The following is a 17,228-nucleotide window of genomic DNA, read 5'->3' on the forward strand; positions in this document are numbered from 1 at the left end:
TATAGATGTAGGACACCACCCATCTGACATGTGTCTGTATAGATGTAGGACACCACCCACCTGACATGTGTCTGTATAGATGTAGGACACCACCCATCTGACATGTGTCTGTATAGATGTAGGACACCACCCACCTGACATGTGTCTGTATAGATGTAGGACACCACCCATCTGACATGTGTCTGTATAGATGTAGGACACCACCCACCTGACATGTGTCTGTATAGATGAAGGACACCACCCACCTGACATGTGTCTGTATAGATGTAGGACACCACCCACCTGACATGTGTCTGTATAGATGTAGGACACCACCCATCTGACATGTGTCTATATAGATGTAGGACACCACCCACCTGACATGTGTCTGTATAGATGTAGGACACTACCCACCTTACATGTGTCTGTATAGATGTAGGACACCACCCACCTGACATGTGTCTGTATAGATGTAGGACACCACCCACCTGACATGTGTCTGTATAGATGTAGGACATCACCCACCTGACATGTGTCTGTATAGATGTAGGACACCACCCACCTGACATGTGTATGTATAGATGTAGGACACCACCCACCTGACATGTGTCTGTATAGATGTAGGACACCACCCACCTGACATGTGTCTGTATAGATGTAGGACACCACCCACCTGACATGTGTCTGTGTAGATGTAGGACACTATCCACCTTACATGTGTCTGTATAGATGTAGGACACCACCCACCTGACATGTGTCTGTATAGATGTAGGACACCACCCATCTGACATGTGTCTGTATAGATGTAGGACACTACCCACCTGACATGTGTCTGTGTAGATGTAGGACACCACCCACCTGACATGTGTCTGTATAGATGTAGGACACCACCCACCTGACATGTGTCTGTATAGATGTAGGACACCACCCACCTGACATGTGTCTGTATAGATGTAGGACACCACCCACCTGACATGTGTCTGTATAGATGTAGGACACCACCCACCTGACATGTGTCTGTATAGATGTAGGACACCACCCACCTGACATGTGTCTGTATAGATGTAGAACACCACCCACCACCCACCTGACATGTGTCTGTATAGATGTAGGACACCACCCACCTGACATGTGTCTGTATAGATGTAGGACACCACCCACCTGACATGTGTCTGTATAGATGAAGGACACCACCCTCCTGACATGTGTCTGTATAGATGTAGGACACCACCAATCTGACATGTGTCTGTATAGATGTAGGACACTACCCACCTGACATGTGTCTGTATAGATGTAGGACACCACCCTCCTGACATGTGTCTGTGTAGATGTAGGACACCACCCACCTGACATGTGTCTGTATAGATGTAGGACACCACCCACCTGACATGTGTCTGTGTAGATGTAGAACACCACCCACCTGACATGTGTCTGTATAGATGTAGAACACCACCCACCTGACATGTGTCTGTATAGATGTAGAACACCACCCACCTGACATGTGTCTGTATAGATGTAGGACACCACCCACCTGACATGTGTCTGTATAGATGTAGGACACCACCCACCTGACATGTGTCTGTATAGATGTAGGACACCACCCACCTGACATGTGTCTGTGTAGATGTAGAACACCACCCACCTGACATGTGTCTGTATAGATGTAGGACACCACCCACCTGACATGTGTCTGTATAGATGTAGGACACTACCCACCTGACATGTGTCTGTGTAGATGTAGAACACCACCCACCTGACATGTGTCTGTGTAGATGTAGAACACCACCCACCTGACATGTGTCTGTATAGATGTAGGACACCACCCTCCTGACATGTGTCTGTGTAGATGTAGGACACCACCCACCTGACATGTGTCTTTATAGATAAAGGACACCACCCACTGACATGTGTCTGTATAGATGTAGGACACCACCCACTGACATGTGTCTGTATAGATGTAGGACACCACCCACCTGACACGTGTCTGTGTAGATGTAGGACACAATCTGGACAAAGTCTTCTGCTGACACTCCCTCCAGTGTTATGGAAGATCTGTAACCTTCAAAGGAAGGGACGATGTCCGCCTCTTTCTCAATAAGCATCACTCGGAAATACTCACTTCGACTGTAGAAAAACACCTGCAACAAACAATCAGTGGTAGCCAATTCCAAGCATAACAAATCTAGAGTTCTGTCCCTTGTCCTCGATACACATATTTCCCAAATCAACTCCCTCAGTCGTCTGAGAAAAGGTGAAATGCACACTTACTGAGTTGGAAATCAACTTAAGGCAGATGTAATTTATTTCCTGATTTTTGTTTTTTTGGCACAAAAAAGTCTGTGAAACAAAAGATAAATTGGCTTCACACCAACATGGTTTCTGACCTTGTGACACTGAAATTTGTGACCTTCCACAGCAAAGACAACATCTGAAAACAGCTCATCACCGACTGGCCGTCCACTTCCCCCCGGCATCTGTAGCACAGGACATGCAACTTTTTACACACTCCAATGCAAGGGCAAGTCAAGGAGTTGGATGAGGATGGGCATCTATATTTTGGGATATCACGCATCGACATGTACTGTATCATGGTATCACAGCTAGACATATGGTCCTCAAAGTTGTAGCAGTAAGTCAATATATCTAATGTGTTTACATTATAGCATGTTCCACCAGAGTGCTATGTACACAGTTATTGTAACTAGTTGTTGTACCAGCACTGTACTGTAGATCATTGGGAGTTATTCCCCTTTAGTTGATTAAACATGGCTATAAACCAGACATGTGCTTTTGACTCACTAGAAAGTTGAACCTCCTAAACAGAAGTTCCAGAAGTCAATAAGACCATTACAAAAGTGTGTTGGTAGTCATGTGTCATATATCCCATAAACTCAATATTTCAATCACATAATTTGAGTTATTCAATATTTTCTGTTTCATCTGAATAACATGTTAGTTTGTTTGTTGTTTGTTGCTGGGGTCGCTTCGTTCTCAAACCAAAATGGCGGCTGAGTTCGACAGCGGAACAAGAAATTCTTGACTGGATCAGCTGCGAAATGGGCAAAGGCAGCTAACATCGCAGCATTCTCAGTCTGCTCCACAGTCTCAGTCTGCTCCACATAAATTTCATCAGTTCGTCATCGGGCTTCTTCTATTACGTTCTTCATAAGGGCAAGGCAACCAAGTGGTAGTTGCGCCGCCATTTTGGAAGAGTGTGCAAGCGATACAATCTGTTGCAGACTCCGGGATGAGCGATTAAGTTGCATACTCTAAGCGATTTGTAGCTTGCAACGCGCCCCTATGCACAGTGTGATGTTTGTAAATAGCATGAAGCATGGTGCGGTGGGTAAAATGTGAATCTGTTTACTCTGATTTGATAACTTTCTTCATCAAGATGTGACAAACTCCTTGAGAGAAGGTTATGTCAGGTGAACACTGAGCACACTGACCACCCAATCACTACAAAGATGCAAAATAAAGACGTGAATGATTACCTGATAATAGAACTGTGGAGGTACAGCCGAAAAAGCCAGATTAGCAAAGTCCTCCTTCAGATCCTCGCTCAGCACTTTCCTCTGGACGTGGACCACTGATTGGTCTCCTGAAGCTGCTCAGTGAGTGAGTGAGTGAGTGAGTGAGTGAGTGAGTGAGTGAGTGAGTGAGTGAGTACACCACTTTCAGCAATATTCCAGCAATATCATGGCGGGGGACACAAGAAATGGGCTCCACACATTGTACCCATGTCAGGAATCGAACCCGGGTCCTCGGCGTGACGAGCGAACTCTTTAACCACTAGGCTACCCGACCGCCCCTGAAGTTGCTCAGAGAGTTATCCCACACATTGTAAAAACTTTACCTTTGTCATTTATTAGATTGATAACAATCATCAAATTTCACAACAGTTTCCAAAAGAAATCAGCATTGCTGGATACTGAGTTACCGTAACCAACATAATTTGTGTCCATCCCCAATCACAGTAGAACATGGTTACAACAAACACAGATATCATACCAACAGAACAGTTTACAAATGTCCTGCATGCTTTGTCTCAGAAACTAGCATTAACTTGTAAGGACCTGTTGGGTGAAATATATTGCTCCCATCTCTTGGACTAAGACCTTTATGTCAATAGATGTATTTTCTAACGTAACAAGTTGGTCAAAAGCAATCAGTGAGTGAGTGAATTGGGTTTAACGTCGCTTTGAACAATATTCCACTTATATCATGACGCGTCAGCTTAATGTGGGAGGAAAGCTCGAAGTGATGCAGGTCTTAGACTAAGACACTTTGGCAAAACCCACAAGCTGGTGCCGATAAACCGAGAAACCTAATTGTGGTTAACCTCAATCTGTGTTAACCCCCATCAGAGGTGACTACAAGAGTATCATGCAGCACACTCAGAGACTGGCGAACCTCAATCAGTGTTAACCCCCATCAGAGGTGACTACAAGAGTATCATGCAGCACACTCAGAGACTGGCGAACCTCAATCAGTGTTAACCCCCATCAGAGGTGACTACAAGAGTTTCATGCAGCCCACTCAGAGACTGGCGAACCTCAATCAGTGTCAGGTAGAAACAGCACTGAATAAATTCTATGTGTATATGTGTGCATGTGTTTGTTGTTTAATATCGTACTCCGCAATATTTTAGCTACATGATGGTGGTCTGAAAATAATCGAGTCATGGCCAGACAATCCAGTAACTGATATTGTGAGCACAATCCACACATTGGGGTACAAATACACACAATCAACCAACTCAGTAAGCCTGACCAACCGATCCTGTTGGTGACCTCTTACGACCAGCAAAGATTGCTCAGTACGAATTTTAACCCAGCAGCCTCATGGCGAAATACAAAGTACCACAATCACCGACACAACAACATTGCCACAGTATATTTTTGCAACCATTTCCATGAAGTAATTACGAAAATAACATGAATAACGAAAAACAGATTTAACGAACTAGTTTCAACAGTCCCATGGAGTGTGTTACAGCCATGTTTTACTGAACCAAGACACAAATGTTCCTAAATCAGCCTACCTTGAGCAGGTCTGTCCAGTAGATCTGACGTCTTGTTGAAGTCAAGGTGCATGAACAGCTTCCTCACTGAGCTGACATCTTCAATACTGACATCTAGCTTGCCTGAAATAAAACAGGTTGGAGAACACTGGTAATACAACGATGAACTCATCACATCCTACAGAGAAATCCAGAGATCCGATTTATTGGGGGACAATAGAACATTTGTATTTCGGTCATGCCCTTCTCATATTTGACAGTTGCTGCTGGACAGTCGTCTGTCCGGAGGTCACAAAGCTGAAAAACATTACATCAATAGTCAATGACGAAGGAAACTACCGGGCTGGCAACAAGTTCTTTCATTATTTCTTCTTTAGATTGATCTGATATGAGTTTGATGTTATCTTCCTTCTGTCTAGCTGGGCCAAGGACAGTCAGGGACTCATATTTGTTGATGTCAGTGCACTCGTCCGAGATAAAAGACGCATTCCGTAGAAGCATGTACATAGTGTCGTCTGCTTGTTGAGAAACATGTTTAACAAAATCTGTAAGGGTTCTTCAATGGGTTGGTTTCACTGAAATCACTTTGATCTAAAATCTGTGCTCCTCTTGTCTAAAACTATTGATAACTACATACATGTATAAACAAGCTTATAAACATGAATGACATACTCATATCCCCTGCCCATATGACCAGTTGTGTGGAGCGCTACCGCCATTTTCTGTCCCAGTCAAAGTCGTTGCCACGGAAACTCGAAAAATAAATTATTCTAAAATCCCAAACTATGAAAAGGCACCAGATCACCTGTTGAGTGAGTGACATGTGTGAGTGCTGGAGGTGTATCGTGTTGGCTGATGAATACAAGTATATGAAGAAGCTGTGTCTGTCTATTTAACAGACAGAGTTTGGCGATTCATATCATGTTAGGTAGTGCATCTGGTACATGAGTAGAGATATAGATAAAGTCAGGCGGCAGCAAGCAAACACACAACCTACTGGCCCCTGAACAAACCTTCCACCCCTGTTTTTATCGACTTCACAGACTACGTAGATACAAAATTTCAATCACCAGGTTGTGATTTTTCTTACATTGGTCCAGCAGTAGATGTATTTTCTCTTCAATGGTCTGACTGTATTATTTTCAGCGTCCCAATGTATAGTTCAAATATATTTAGATTTTCTTAAGGCATAAATTTAATGAGGAAATTGCAAGCATTTGTAGAATGTAGAATTCCAATCTAATACAAATAGATTATACATTATGACATAAAGAAAGAACGGATAAATTATTTTCTTATTTGAACACCAGTAATGGTAAAGGACATTACAGAAAAGATTACCTGTGTAGATATACTGGAGCACTGCCACTAGTCCTGCCACACTGAACTAGAATAAACAGAATCTCAACAAAATGTAAAAAAATATTTGGTTGTTAATTCTTGGACTGGCATTTAGAAGTGATACACTTAAGAGAGAGAATTTTTGGATGTCAACTTTGTTTCCACCTTTCTTATTTTATTACTATTGTTGGTTTTACATGTACATATATATTCTTTCTGCATCTTAGCATAAATTCACCTGATGTAGGAGAAAGCATATACTCAGAGAGGCCGTGTTCCTTTAATAAAGAAGTTGACATCCATAAATTCTCTTTCTTATACTTGGTTGTCATTTGACAAACAATTTGAAACAGATTCTGATTCCTGAGACTTCCAATATCTGAGAAGGGGATTTTAAACATTTGTTAGTTTCTGTAAATTTCTAATATTCTGAGCACAACATTGATGATAATCAGGTGAGCTACAGCTTAGAAGGACCCTCATTAAACCAGCCGAGATAAAATTTGCTACAAAAGATAATTTCAAGAAATTACATCTAAAACTTAACAAATGATCATCATTAAAATGTTCAAAATCATTAATCAAAGATGTTGTTATAAATGAATTGATGATATTTTGTGGAAATAATCAATGGCTACCTTGTATCCTAACTGAAACTTTGGTTTCCATTCTAGAAACATTACTCTGCAACAGAAACCTGCAAGTTTTAATTTAGTTTAATTGTTACAAATCCCCAAATGTTACTCATCGAAACCATTTTGTTTTTCTAAAATTACTAGCACCACCTTCACCTCCTCCGAGGCAATGGATATTTTATAAGCTCACCTGGACTTTAGTCCTGCTGAGTGAAAAACACAGATCATGAAACAAAAATTGGATCATTACGTATTTCAAGATGTTCTGGACAAAAGACGATGTGCAGTGTCATCAATTCATTCTCACAGCCTAGACCTGCTCAGCAGGGCAACCACTGCTACTGGGACAGTGGCTAAAGTGTTTGCTTGTCACACCTAAGGCCTGGGTTCGAATCCCCAAACTGGTTGTTAAGCTCATCTCTGGTATTTCCCTGTAGTGATGTCACTCACTCACTCACTCACTCACTAAAGGCTAACTTACGCTGACATCAAGCTCCAGTGTTCCGTTTGTGATGGTGGAGGATTTGAACACGTTGAGGAAGTATGCCGAGCGAGCAGACAGGATGGACCGGTGAGCCAAGAACGTGTGGTTGTCCACAATTAGTTGGATGTCATAACCAGGAACCCTTTCGTACAAGCTGCAGATGCAATAAAGACAACAGAATCATCATCACTATCATCATAATATCCAGCCTTTAAGTTCATTTGTTCATCATCATCATCATCATCATCATCATCATAGTCACTTTCAAAATTATCCACATTACTCAGGTATATTTTGATATGTTCATCTCAATGGCACGGATGGCCCAGTCATCTGAGGCACCACAATTCACTGTACAGAGTTGCATCCCGTTGGCATGCCAGAACATATGATTGTGGGTTCGAATCCCTCTCTGCCCTGTTTAATTTTCTAGGTTTGTAGCACAATATCAGTGCTCGTGGGATTCACCAAAGTGGTAAACATATGAGGCCTGCATCACTTCAGGCTTTCCTCCCACATAAAACTGAATATAAGTTGAATACTGTTCAAAGTGGTGTTAAACCAAACTCACTCACTCACTTACTTGTATGTTCCTGTCCAAGATATATGTGTTCAAGGATCATCTTGTTTTATCACGCAAACAGACTACCTTATTCGACGTAATAAGCGCCCAGGGCGCTCTCAAAATTAGAAATAGGGGGCTCTTATTAGAATATAATTTTGGTAAAAGAGTCGAAAGATCGTAAATGTTATGGTTTCTGCTGACAGCCTGAAATGATACAAAAGAAAAGTCTGTGCATATTATACACGACAGATATATTTTTCCAGAATTTAATTGCCCGTAATCAAGGGTGCATATATAGCACACGAGTGCGTATTATACACGAATAAATGTACACGAATTGTGTACATTGATCAGTCGGAAGGGTGCTAATTGGGATTGTTCACTAGCCAATATATTGGAAAATATCGCCATGGGCGCTTATTAGAGCGGGGCGCTTATTACGTCGAATACGGTAATCTAATTTCTGGCACCATAGTTTCAAATTGAACATTTTCACTCAGCAACAGAATCATATATTAACCACTGGTGTTAAATTCCTCATTGTAGTCCCAAATGTAGCTCTGAAGCACACCTGGTTCATTCCCCATCTGTATTGTTCATCTAGCATGCATCTTCCTGAGGCAAGGGAGTTTACTGGCTATAAAAAGTCCAGTTTCCACCCTTGACGAACTAGCCTGTAATTATGGTGTTACATTTTGCCTAGACTAACTAGTCTTTGCATAATCCAATCACAATCGCATACCGAAATCGACAAACAGTTCATAAGCATGGCAACTGTCCATTCGCGACCAACTCGTGTTTTTCCGGGACAAGCCTAATAGAAACTCGTGCCCCTCTCATGGCTATTTTTGCGACTATTGTATAACTTTCCAATGGAATTTTGTCTGTGGTACAAATGCATTTTGTAACTGGCACCCAATGCTTGTCGTAAAACAGATTAAACAAGTATTTGTCACAGAGTGACGAAATATCCCCCGCCATATACACCATAGTACCAAATATGAAGACAATCCAGCGATTAGTTCTTGAGATATTGTGGCAACACCGTTTTCCAACTCCAAAAACAGATTTGCCTGCTGTGACCTTGAAAATGGGGTCAAGGTCACCAAATCTGACAGGTGTATGCGGTGTCTGTATATACACTATAGTTCCAAATATGAAGACAATCCAGCGATTAGTTCTTGAGATATCGCGGCAACACCGTTTTCTAACTCCAAAAGCAGATTTGCCTGCTGTGACCTTGAAAATGGGGTCAAGGTCACCAAAACCGACTGGTGTCTGCGGTGTCTGTATATACACCATAGTTCCAAATATGAAGACAATCCAGTGTTTAGTTCTTGAGATATCGCGGCAACACCGTTTTCCAACTCCAAAAGCAGATTTGCCTGCTGTGACCTTGAAAATGGGGTCAAGGTCACCAAAACCGACTGGTGTCTGCGGTGTCTGTATATACACCATAGTTCCAAATATGAAGACAATTCAGTGTTTAGTTCTTGAGATATCGCGGCAACACCGTTTTCCAACTCTAAAAGCAGATTTGTCTGCTGTGACCTTGAAAATGGGATCAAGGTCACCAAAACCGACTGGTGTCTGCGGAGTCTGTATATACACTATAGTTCCAAATATGAAGACAATCCAGTGTTTAGTTCTTGAGATATCGCGGCAACACCGTTTTCCAACTCTAAAAGCAGATTTGTCTGCTGTGACCTTGAAAATGGGATCAAGGTCACCAAAACAGACTGGTGTCTGCGGAGTCTGTATATACACCATAGTTCCAAATATGAAGACAATCCAGTGTTTAGTTCTTGAGATATCGCGGCAACAAACAGGTGGGACGGACGGACGGACGGACGGACGGTCGTGAATACTATATCCCCCGCTTCGCACTTTCGCGCGGCGGGGGATAATTAAGGATCCAATGGACACGGCTGCGTGTACGTCATTTCTGCTGACAATGAAGTTCATACTCTCAACCACTGGTTTGCCAAACGTGATTATTAACTAAGCTGTATGATTTAGCTACAATGTTGCTGACTGTGGCATAAAACAACATGTGCTTAATGTGGCAACGTGACACTCTCCTATATAATAACTCACAACAAACATGTGCTGCTCATCAAGACTTAGAGCTTTAAACCTTTATTGACTTGTGCTGGTATATTTGATATCAAAAGACACTTGGGCCTGATTATCAATATCTCTGCTCCATAAACCAATAAGACGCAGTTATTCCAGAGAGATGGATGTATGTTTAAGTCAAAGGCCAATGTAAAGGTAAAAATGACAAATTCAATATGGACGTCATTACAGACACAATTGCTTGGTGAAAACATTAAAATTCTGGAACATTGATAGGCAGAAAAACTAATTAAAATCAGATCTTAGTTTCATTACCGGTAAACAAAGATCTGAGGACATCCCATTACAGGTCACATCAGAACAACCTTTCAAAAACTTTGATGACCAATGAAATGAATGACAAGAAGTCGACATTAGCCAATCAGAAAGCAGCTTTCTCAAGCTATATGACGTTGGTGACTTCCATTCCAGACTAAGCTTCGAAAAATATTTTCACAAAATTCTTGATTCAAAATTTGAAAACTGAACAAAAGAACATTCTGGAATGTCGAATATATGGTAGAGGTTATATGTCAGTACTTCCCACTGGCTGTGCAGTCCCTTCCGCCCAAATGCTTTTCCCATTGAAGCGAGAGATAGACAATGATTTTGACAGAAGCAGTTGTGCTGCCCGTACCGGTAACTGTCGTTTGGAATACCCCATGTTAACCTTTATGATGTTGCGTGATTAGAAAACACATTCCGACTGTCACTTTCCTGATCTGGTAAGAGAACGCTCAGATTAGTTGGATGAAAGGTCGTTCTGACGTGACCCGTAATGAGATGTCCTCAGATCTTTGTTTAGCGGTACAACATAATCTCACACCAATCTTCCATTCAAGTGAATTCACAAAAACTTACCAGTCGAGGAAATAAGAGAATTCTTTCTCATGGTGTCTGTCTTGCACGACTGAGAGACTGGTCTCGTATTGCCGCAGGACATCGCGTATTCTCTGGTTGAGGGATGATAGAAAACACCTCTGTCCATCTATACTTGATGCATCATACCGGGCCCCTGGTGTAATAACAGCACACTACAGCAAAACACTTTACAAAAACAACTAAAAAATGTAACTAGATTTATCGCTTGAGATATTTTTTTAGTCTTATCTCGAACTAGTATCTCATCAACAAAGTTTACCAAGATAAATTCTATGATTTGCTTCATTTTGTGTGAATTTGAGAGATTTTTCTACCAAAAATCTTTCAACCATCAGTGAAAAATACAGCAATGCATATATTTACTGTGTCCTGTCTTTTGTCTTCATAAAATATACTTTAAACCTGTGAACAAGATCCAGTCATATTTTCTCTCAGTCGCAGTTTTCTTTAAAAAGTAACTGCAGCTGTAGCATGAAAAACTCAAAGTGCTGCATCTTTACAGGTTGATAACTTTTCAATCAAAAGATTCAGAGTATAACTTGTTAATTATTCATTGAGCTTGTGCAGGTATTTACTGATTTCACAATTTGGCTCCAAAAGAAATGATTTCTGAGTGCACCTTTGCGTTTCAAACGGGAATAACCTTGCAACACTGTGCAGGATATGAACCACGCTTGTACTGAGACAGACCCTGTGGGGATTCTGGGGTTGACCTACCTTGCTGGAGTAAATATTCCACAACATGAATATGTCCACACAAACACGCCAGATACCTGCAACGGACAAACAAGCATCAACCAACACTAAACCTCAGTTCAACTTCACAAATACTCATCAAACTACCATTATTTGTTTATTCGTTTTTTAATGATGTACTCAGCAATATTCCAGCTATATGACGGCGGTCTGTAAATAATCGAGTCTGGACCAGACAACCCAGTGATTGTCATCATGAGCATCGATCCACGCAATTGGGATACGATGACATGCATCAATCAAGTCAGCAAGCCTGACAACTCGATCCCATTAATCGCCTCTTACAACATAAATAGTTGTTTTTTCAGCAAGCATGGGTTGCTGAAGACTTATTCTAACCTGGATCTTCATGGGTATAAAAAAGTGGGCTCTTTTTTAAATATTCCTAGATCTGATTCTTGTGGAGACACACTGTGAGTATATCGTGTGCATGTAACAAAGCTAATAATGTTCACTCACAACGGTGGGTTGCCCCATTCATCTGTGATGTTTAAATTCACGCCATCCTTATTCACCAACTTTCTGTAATGAAACACAACACACATTACAGCTTCAGTTCCATACAGAATTTCTGCCACAAAGTTCAAAGCTCCCCGCCCAAGTTAAGCTCATGCAGTTAAACTGTCCCCATGCCGATTGGCTGAATTGTGTCTCACTTGACCTAACAAACACCATTTGCATGTGAAAATGAGGTAAGTATTGGGCGTTCCTTTCAATGTGTTATGGATGCAGGTATTGTTGCTGGTTTAGTTGTACTTCAAGACCGCTGTTTGTAAATAATCCAATCTGGACTAGACAATCCAGTGATTGATATTTAAGTGATATGAGGTGGAATCCGATTGATGAATAGGATGGGCATCAAAGGGATATAACTCGTAATAGCCACTGGAGGCACTACGGTCTAACCCAGAAATTCTGGCCTAGTTCAGCAAGGGTGGAAAACTGGACTTTTACAGTCAACTCCCTTGACTCAGGAAGATGATAAATGTGAGACATAAGTAAGTAAAGATCTCTGAAGAAACACAGGTACACAAGGTAAAAAGGAAACATTGATGAATTATACAGAGTGTGGTGATACTACTGGTTTTTACATTTTTTCATGCATGTATGCAAGCAATGCAGAAATAATTGACTCATGGTGATCTCATTTGCCAGATGCATTTTTTTTTAATGCAGAATGCCTCTGGCATACTTTATGAACATATTCTGTGCTCAAAACACCGCCATTTGTGACGATAAAGCCCCTTGTAACAATAAAAATTCTACCACTTACAACACAGACAATGTGTCAAGGGAGGCTATTCATGTTAGGCTTCAAGATCAACAAAGATCGATTTAATATCTAGAGCTCTACATGACCTAAAGCAGAGACCATATATGGTATATGGTCTCTGCATAAAGTCAATAACATTATGATCATTCAGAATTATCCTTAAGAAAAAGAAACTAGATTAATGAAAGATCTTACTTTAGGTTTCCTAAGTTGCCAGTTCTGCAACACAGGAAAATATCTTTGTGTTTAGCAAAGGTTTCTCTTGTTGCATATTTTGCCATTCCGACCTTGTTCTAAGTTCCACTCAACCAAGCAAGGTGCTGATGATCTGGAAATAAAACAGAATTCCTAACTTGCTGCAGTGAAGTCTGATGTTTAATAGGCGTAGGCTTCTTATACACTATTTACTGTTATATCATCACTGCCGATGACAACATAGCAACTTTGCAGATTTAATATTCTAGGGCATAATTAAACACAAATGCTTGACCAAAATTCAATTTGGAAAACGGAAATAGCGTAAAACAACGATAAAAAAATGACAGACGAAATCGTCCTCAAAACAAACAAAAATTCTGCCAGTAGGGGGATTCCCCTTACTTGGGTTAAAACGGGTTCCCGGTGTTTGATATGCTGTGTAATTCAACGATCATATTACCGATTGTGATTATTGTTACTTTAATTATTCACATCAAGATCATTATTCATGTCAAGATAGGTCGTTTCACACATTCAACAATGTGTGAAAGGTTGTTATTTTTGTAAGATGAACAGACACAGTATAGAAACACCATATGCATAACGGCTAAGAATCACAAGATAGATAAACGCGGTAAACATATCAGCCCATGAAAACACTTGTCACCGCTGTGCTGGTAGCTTTTGTCCACGCCCCCCAAATAGGTTTGTTTGGGAAGCCGATCATGGAGCATATGATTTCAGCACTTCCACATGGACATTTAAATCCTTCTCACAAATATTATGCATTTTTCTCTCTCGGAAATTGGGTAAATGTAATTAGGAAAATTAATATTCACAACAAAATCGCAAACATTTTTTTCACTTTACCTACCCTTTAAGATGGTTGAGATAGGTATCACTGTGTATTTGTTCGTTGTTTAACGCCACACTCAGCAATACTCCGCTACAGGACAGTGATCTGAAACATCATACCATGATGAGAACATGTGTCATCCTACTAACGTACCGTTACATTAATAGAAAACTAATGGGTTTAGAGGCATGTTGTAAAATAACAGTATCACCTGGGGAGTGCCTTTAGAATACAGTACCACAAGTTCTCGTGAGGATGATCTCTGTCGTAGGTCAATTGTCACGAAGACAAGTTATCAGTTTTGTGCGAATCTGTCAGACACGAACCTTCGACCTTCAGATTATAGCCTGACAGCTAACTGATTGAGCTATTACCACAGTGTTAACCTAAGTGCAAATTTACCTAGTCATTCCTTAGATGTTATGGAAATGACCGGAAATGATCAAAGTAGTTACAGAAACTTCAAAGTTATGGGAAACCACGGTATCGCCCAACTTTAATGTACCGACACTTACGAAAGCCTTCAGGATTTCCCAGGTAACCATGGAACCACGTGACTCAGTCTATTTTTGTCTGGTTGCAAGTGTACGACCCGGGAATTCTAAGCGTCACTTTGCTCTGAATTGTAAAAGTGCAGAAACGTACAATTTACGATGACAGGATCTTTGGATAATTCGTTTGAGGATTTTGTGATAGAAAAGAAAGTGTGGTTGACGGGAGCCAGAAAAAAGAACATGGGTTATGGGTCAGTTCAAATGGGAGAGATTTGGGGAGGGCTTCACGGGTCATCACTTATGATTGGTTGCAGATTTATGTATTTGTTACAATTCGTGCTAGTTTAGCTTGATGCATGAATCATGGGTTACTCGCTGACCATGTCACTTGTGATGTGTGCAAGAGGTCGATGTATCTTGCCGAGGAAACTGGTTGGTTGGTTGGTTGGTTTGCACTCAGCAATATTCCAGCTATATGACGCCGGTCTGTAAATAATCGAGTCTTGACCAGACAATCCAGTGATTGATGTCATGAGCATCGATCCACGCAATTGGGATCGATGACATGCATAAACCAAGTCAGCGAGCCTGACCACCCGATCCCGTTAGTCGCCTAAACGACAAGAATTGTCGTGCTTTACGGCAAGCATGGGTTGCTGAAGACCTATTCTATAGCTACCCCGGATCTTCACCGGTCTCGAGGAAACTGGAAATCAGCAGAGTAGTGACAGCATACGTTGGACATGTCGTAGAACGATTGATGGAGTTAGGCATCAATGTCATTAATCAATTCAATGTCGAAACTGTTCTCAGCTTGATTGTCAAACTGAGTATCTTTTTTCTTCTTCAATGACAACTGACTGGGACAACTTTTGTCGTGAGGTTGAAATAGGGAAATTAAGTAGGTCATCCGAAGTATGACGTAAATCAGTTAACACGAACTTACATAGGTCAGCTAAGGTCAACTTTGGTTATGTCTTGACTGTAGGACCCATCACTGCCCACGCCTAAAATTGTAGCCTGTATTCAGTGTATACATCGTATCACTTCCTACTTCGCAAGCTCCTCACAGCGATATCCCGTTCACGGAGTTCTCTGTACTATGTAAACAAGAGTTAACGCGCTGGGAAGGAGCTTTGGGAGGAGCAACACAAGGGAGATTATTCATGATTGTCAAAACGGTCAGTTGTTTCGATTTTGTTCAACAACAAATGAATTCATGTTCGAGACCCCTTCATGCATGTGACAACCATTTTAATACCCATGTTCCCAATAGGTTACAACAGAAATAACAACAGCAAGGAGACATGGTAACTGAATTATGTTATTGTTTGCAGAGACCATATGATATTATATGGTCTCCTTAGTTGCCGGTGATGATACGATCATGAATATATTATCACCATTATCATATGATGATCAAGTTTGGTGCAACTAAATTTAGATTATATGAAATTGAACCCACTGTAGATTATAAATACGTTAATTAACATAACAACCATACAAAAAGTGCCTTAATTATACATCGTGTAATCAAAGAACTCTCACAGCAGTAATAAAACATATATACTTACAGTGTATATAGGTTTTGAAAACGTTTGAAATCATGGACTTCCCGATCCGTCTTTGTATATATGTGTACAATCACACCCACATTTCATATATGCCTGTAAACGGGGACGCATAAAGAGTGGTGATAGGTGTCGTGACCTCGACCAAGCCAAAGGGTCGATAAGAAGGTCGAGGTTCTATCAGAAACGAGGTTGCTGATACCTTATCACTAGGACTACATACGTGGTGAAGATACAGGTGGTAAGATACTAAATCCGTGCGTTACACGTGTGTCGTACAAGTTTGACCTCGTTTTATTCGTTTTGATTGGATAACCGTGACTTCTGTCACACCGGAACTACTTTTTTCACTAGGAAATGTATTCCGCGATACATTGACAGTGGCAATATTTGTTCCGGGTGGAACTAATTCCATGTGGAACTGATCACTGTTGACACCTACCTCAAGACGTCATCATAGATCAAACCTTAAGTTAGCCCATACTGTTGTAGTCACGATGCGGTACATGATAGTTCGGAGGGCAGAGTTAATGACAACTCCCAAACATTTGAGTATTCAATCGGTAATACCGGCAAAAGATAAGGGAACTGACGAAATGATCGTGAAGGTGTAATGACGATAACTATCTACAAAATATATTTCGAGAGTTTAGTTCATTATCTGGTATGCGCATCTGATACATGCACGACATCTTGATGCATATTGTGGATGAATCTGCGCATGGCTGCCTTTGGTATTGCCCGCCATTCCGGCAAAAGAGCTACTCTAAGCGGGACCACGTTGGAGGATGCTGGGGTTCTTTCCTACACTCCTCGGGTGATCACATCCGATAGATGCCAGCGGGGACACGCTGACTTTGTGTGCTGGCGATTAGGTGCCTCACTCTGCCAGTGGGGGTTCGAATCCTGAATGGGACTCAACCCAAAAAGGTACGAGGATGTGGACTGTACTAATAAAGTGTTATCTCAATTATCACATTTGTTATTTTAACAACTTTCGTAATGGCATTGTGTGTTCATAATAAACAAAGGGTGCGTTACAATTTGATTCAA

General features: G+C 41.0%; 1 protein-coding gene across 6 annotated transcripts in view; it reads right to left on the bottom strand.

Moving 5' to 3' along the window:
- LOC124138355 (ankyrin repeat and BTB/POZ domain-containing protein 1-like) overlaps window positions 1-16,411 on the bottom strand; it is a 28,591-nt gene extending 12,180 nt beyond the window's left edge. Inside the window, exons 1-13 of one of the 6 annotated variants that reach the window (XM_046506907.2) lie at window positions 16,179-16,410; window positions 14,626-14,728; window positions 14,129-14,215; window positions 13,252-13,384; window positions 12,243-12,305; window positions 11,745-11,800; window positions 11,007-11,160; window positions 7,460-7,616; window positions 6,344-6,389; window positions 5,024-5,125; window positions 3,474-3,586; window positions 2,364-2,453; window positions 1,953-2,117 (exon numbers count right to left, since the gene is read on the bottom strand). In XM_046506907.2, the coding sequence (XP_046362863.1) occupies window positions 1,953-2,117; window positions 2,364-2,453; window positions 3,474-3,586; window positions 5,024-5,125; window positions 6,344-6,389; window positions 7,460-7,616; window positions 11,007-11,160; window positions 11,745-11,800; window positions 12,243-12,305; window positions 13,252-13,337 (1,032 nt within the window). In that variant the 5' untranslated portion in view covers window positions 13,338-13,384; window positions 14,129-14,215; window positions 14,626-14,728; window positions 16,179-16,410. Of the gene's footprint in view, window positions 1-1,952; window positions 2,118-2,363; window positions 2,454-3,473; window positions 3,587-5,023; window positions 5,126-6,343; window positions 6,390-7,459; window positions 7,617-11,006; window positions 11,161-11,744; window positions 11,801-12,242; window positions 12,306-13,251; window positions 13,385-14,128; window positions 14,216-14,625; window positions 14,729-15,550; window positions 15,695-16,178 lie in introns of those variants that run through there. The other 5 variants (XM_046505347.2, XM_048397546.1, XM_046506149.2 and 2 more) reach the window with 5 other exon arrangements.
- Between the last annotated feature and the right edge of the window lie 817 nt (window positions 16,412-17,228).

Source organism: Haliotis rufescens, unplaced genomic scaffold (assembly GCF_023055435.1).
Source record: "Haliotis rufescens isolate VD_foot unplaced genomic scaffold, xgHalRufe1.0.p SCAF_17, whole genome shotgun sequence".
NCBI classification, from domain to species: domain Eukaryota; kingdom Metazoa; phylum Mollusca; class Gastropoda; order Lepetellida; family Haliotidae; genus Haliotis; species Haliotis rufescens.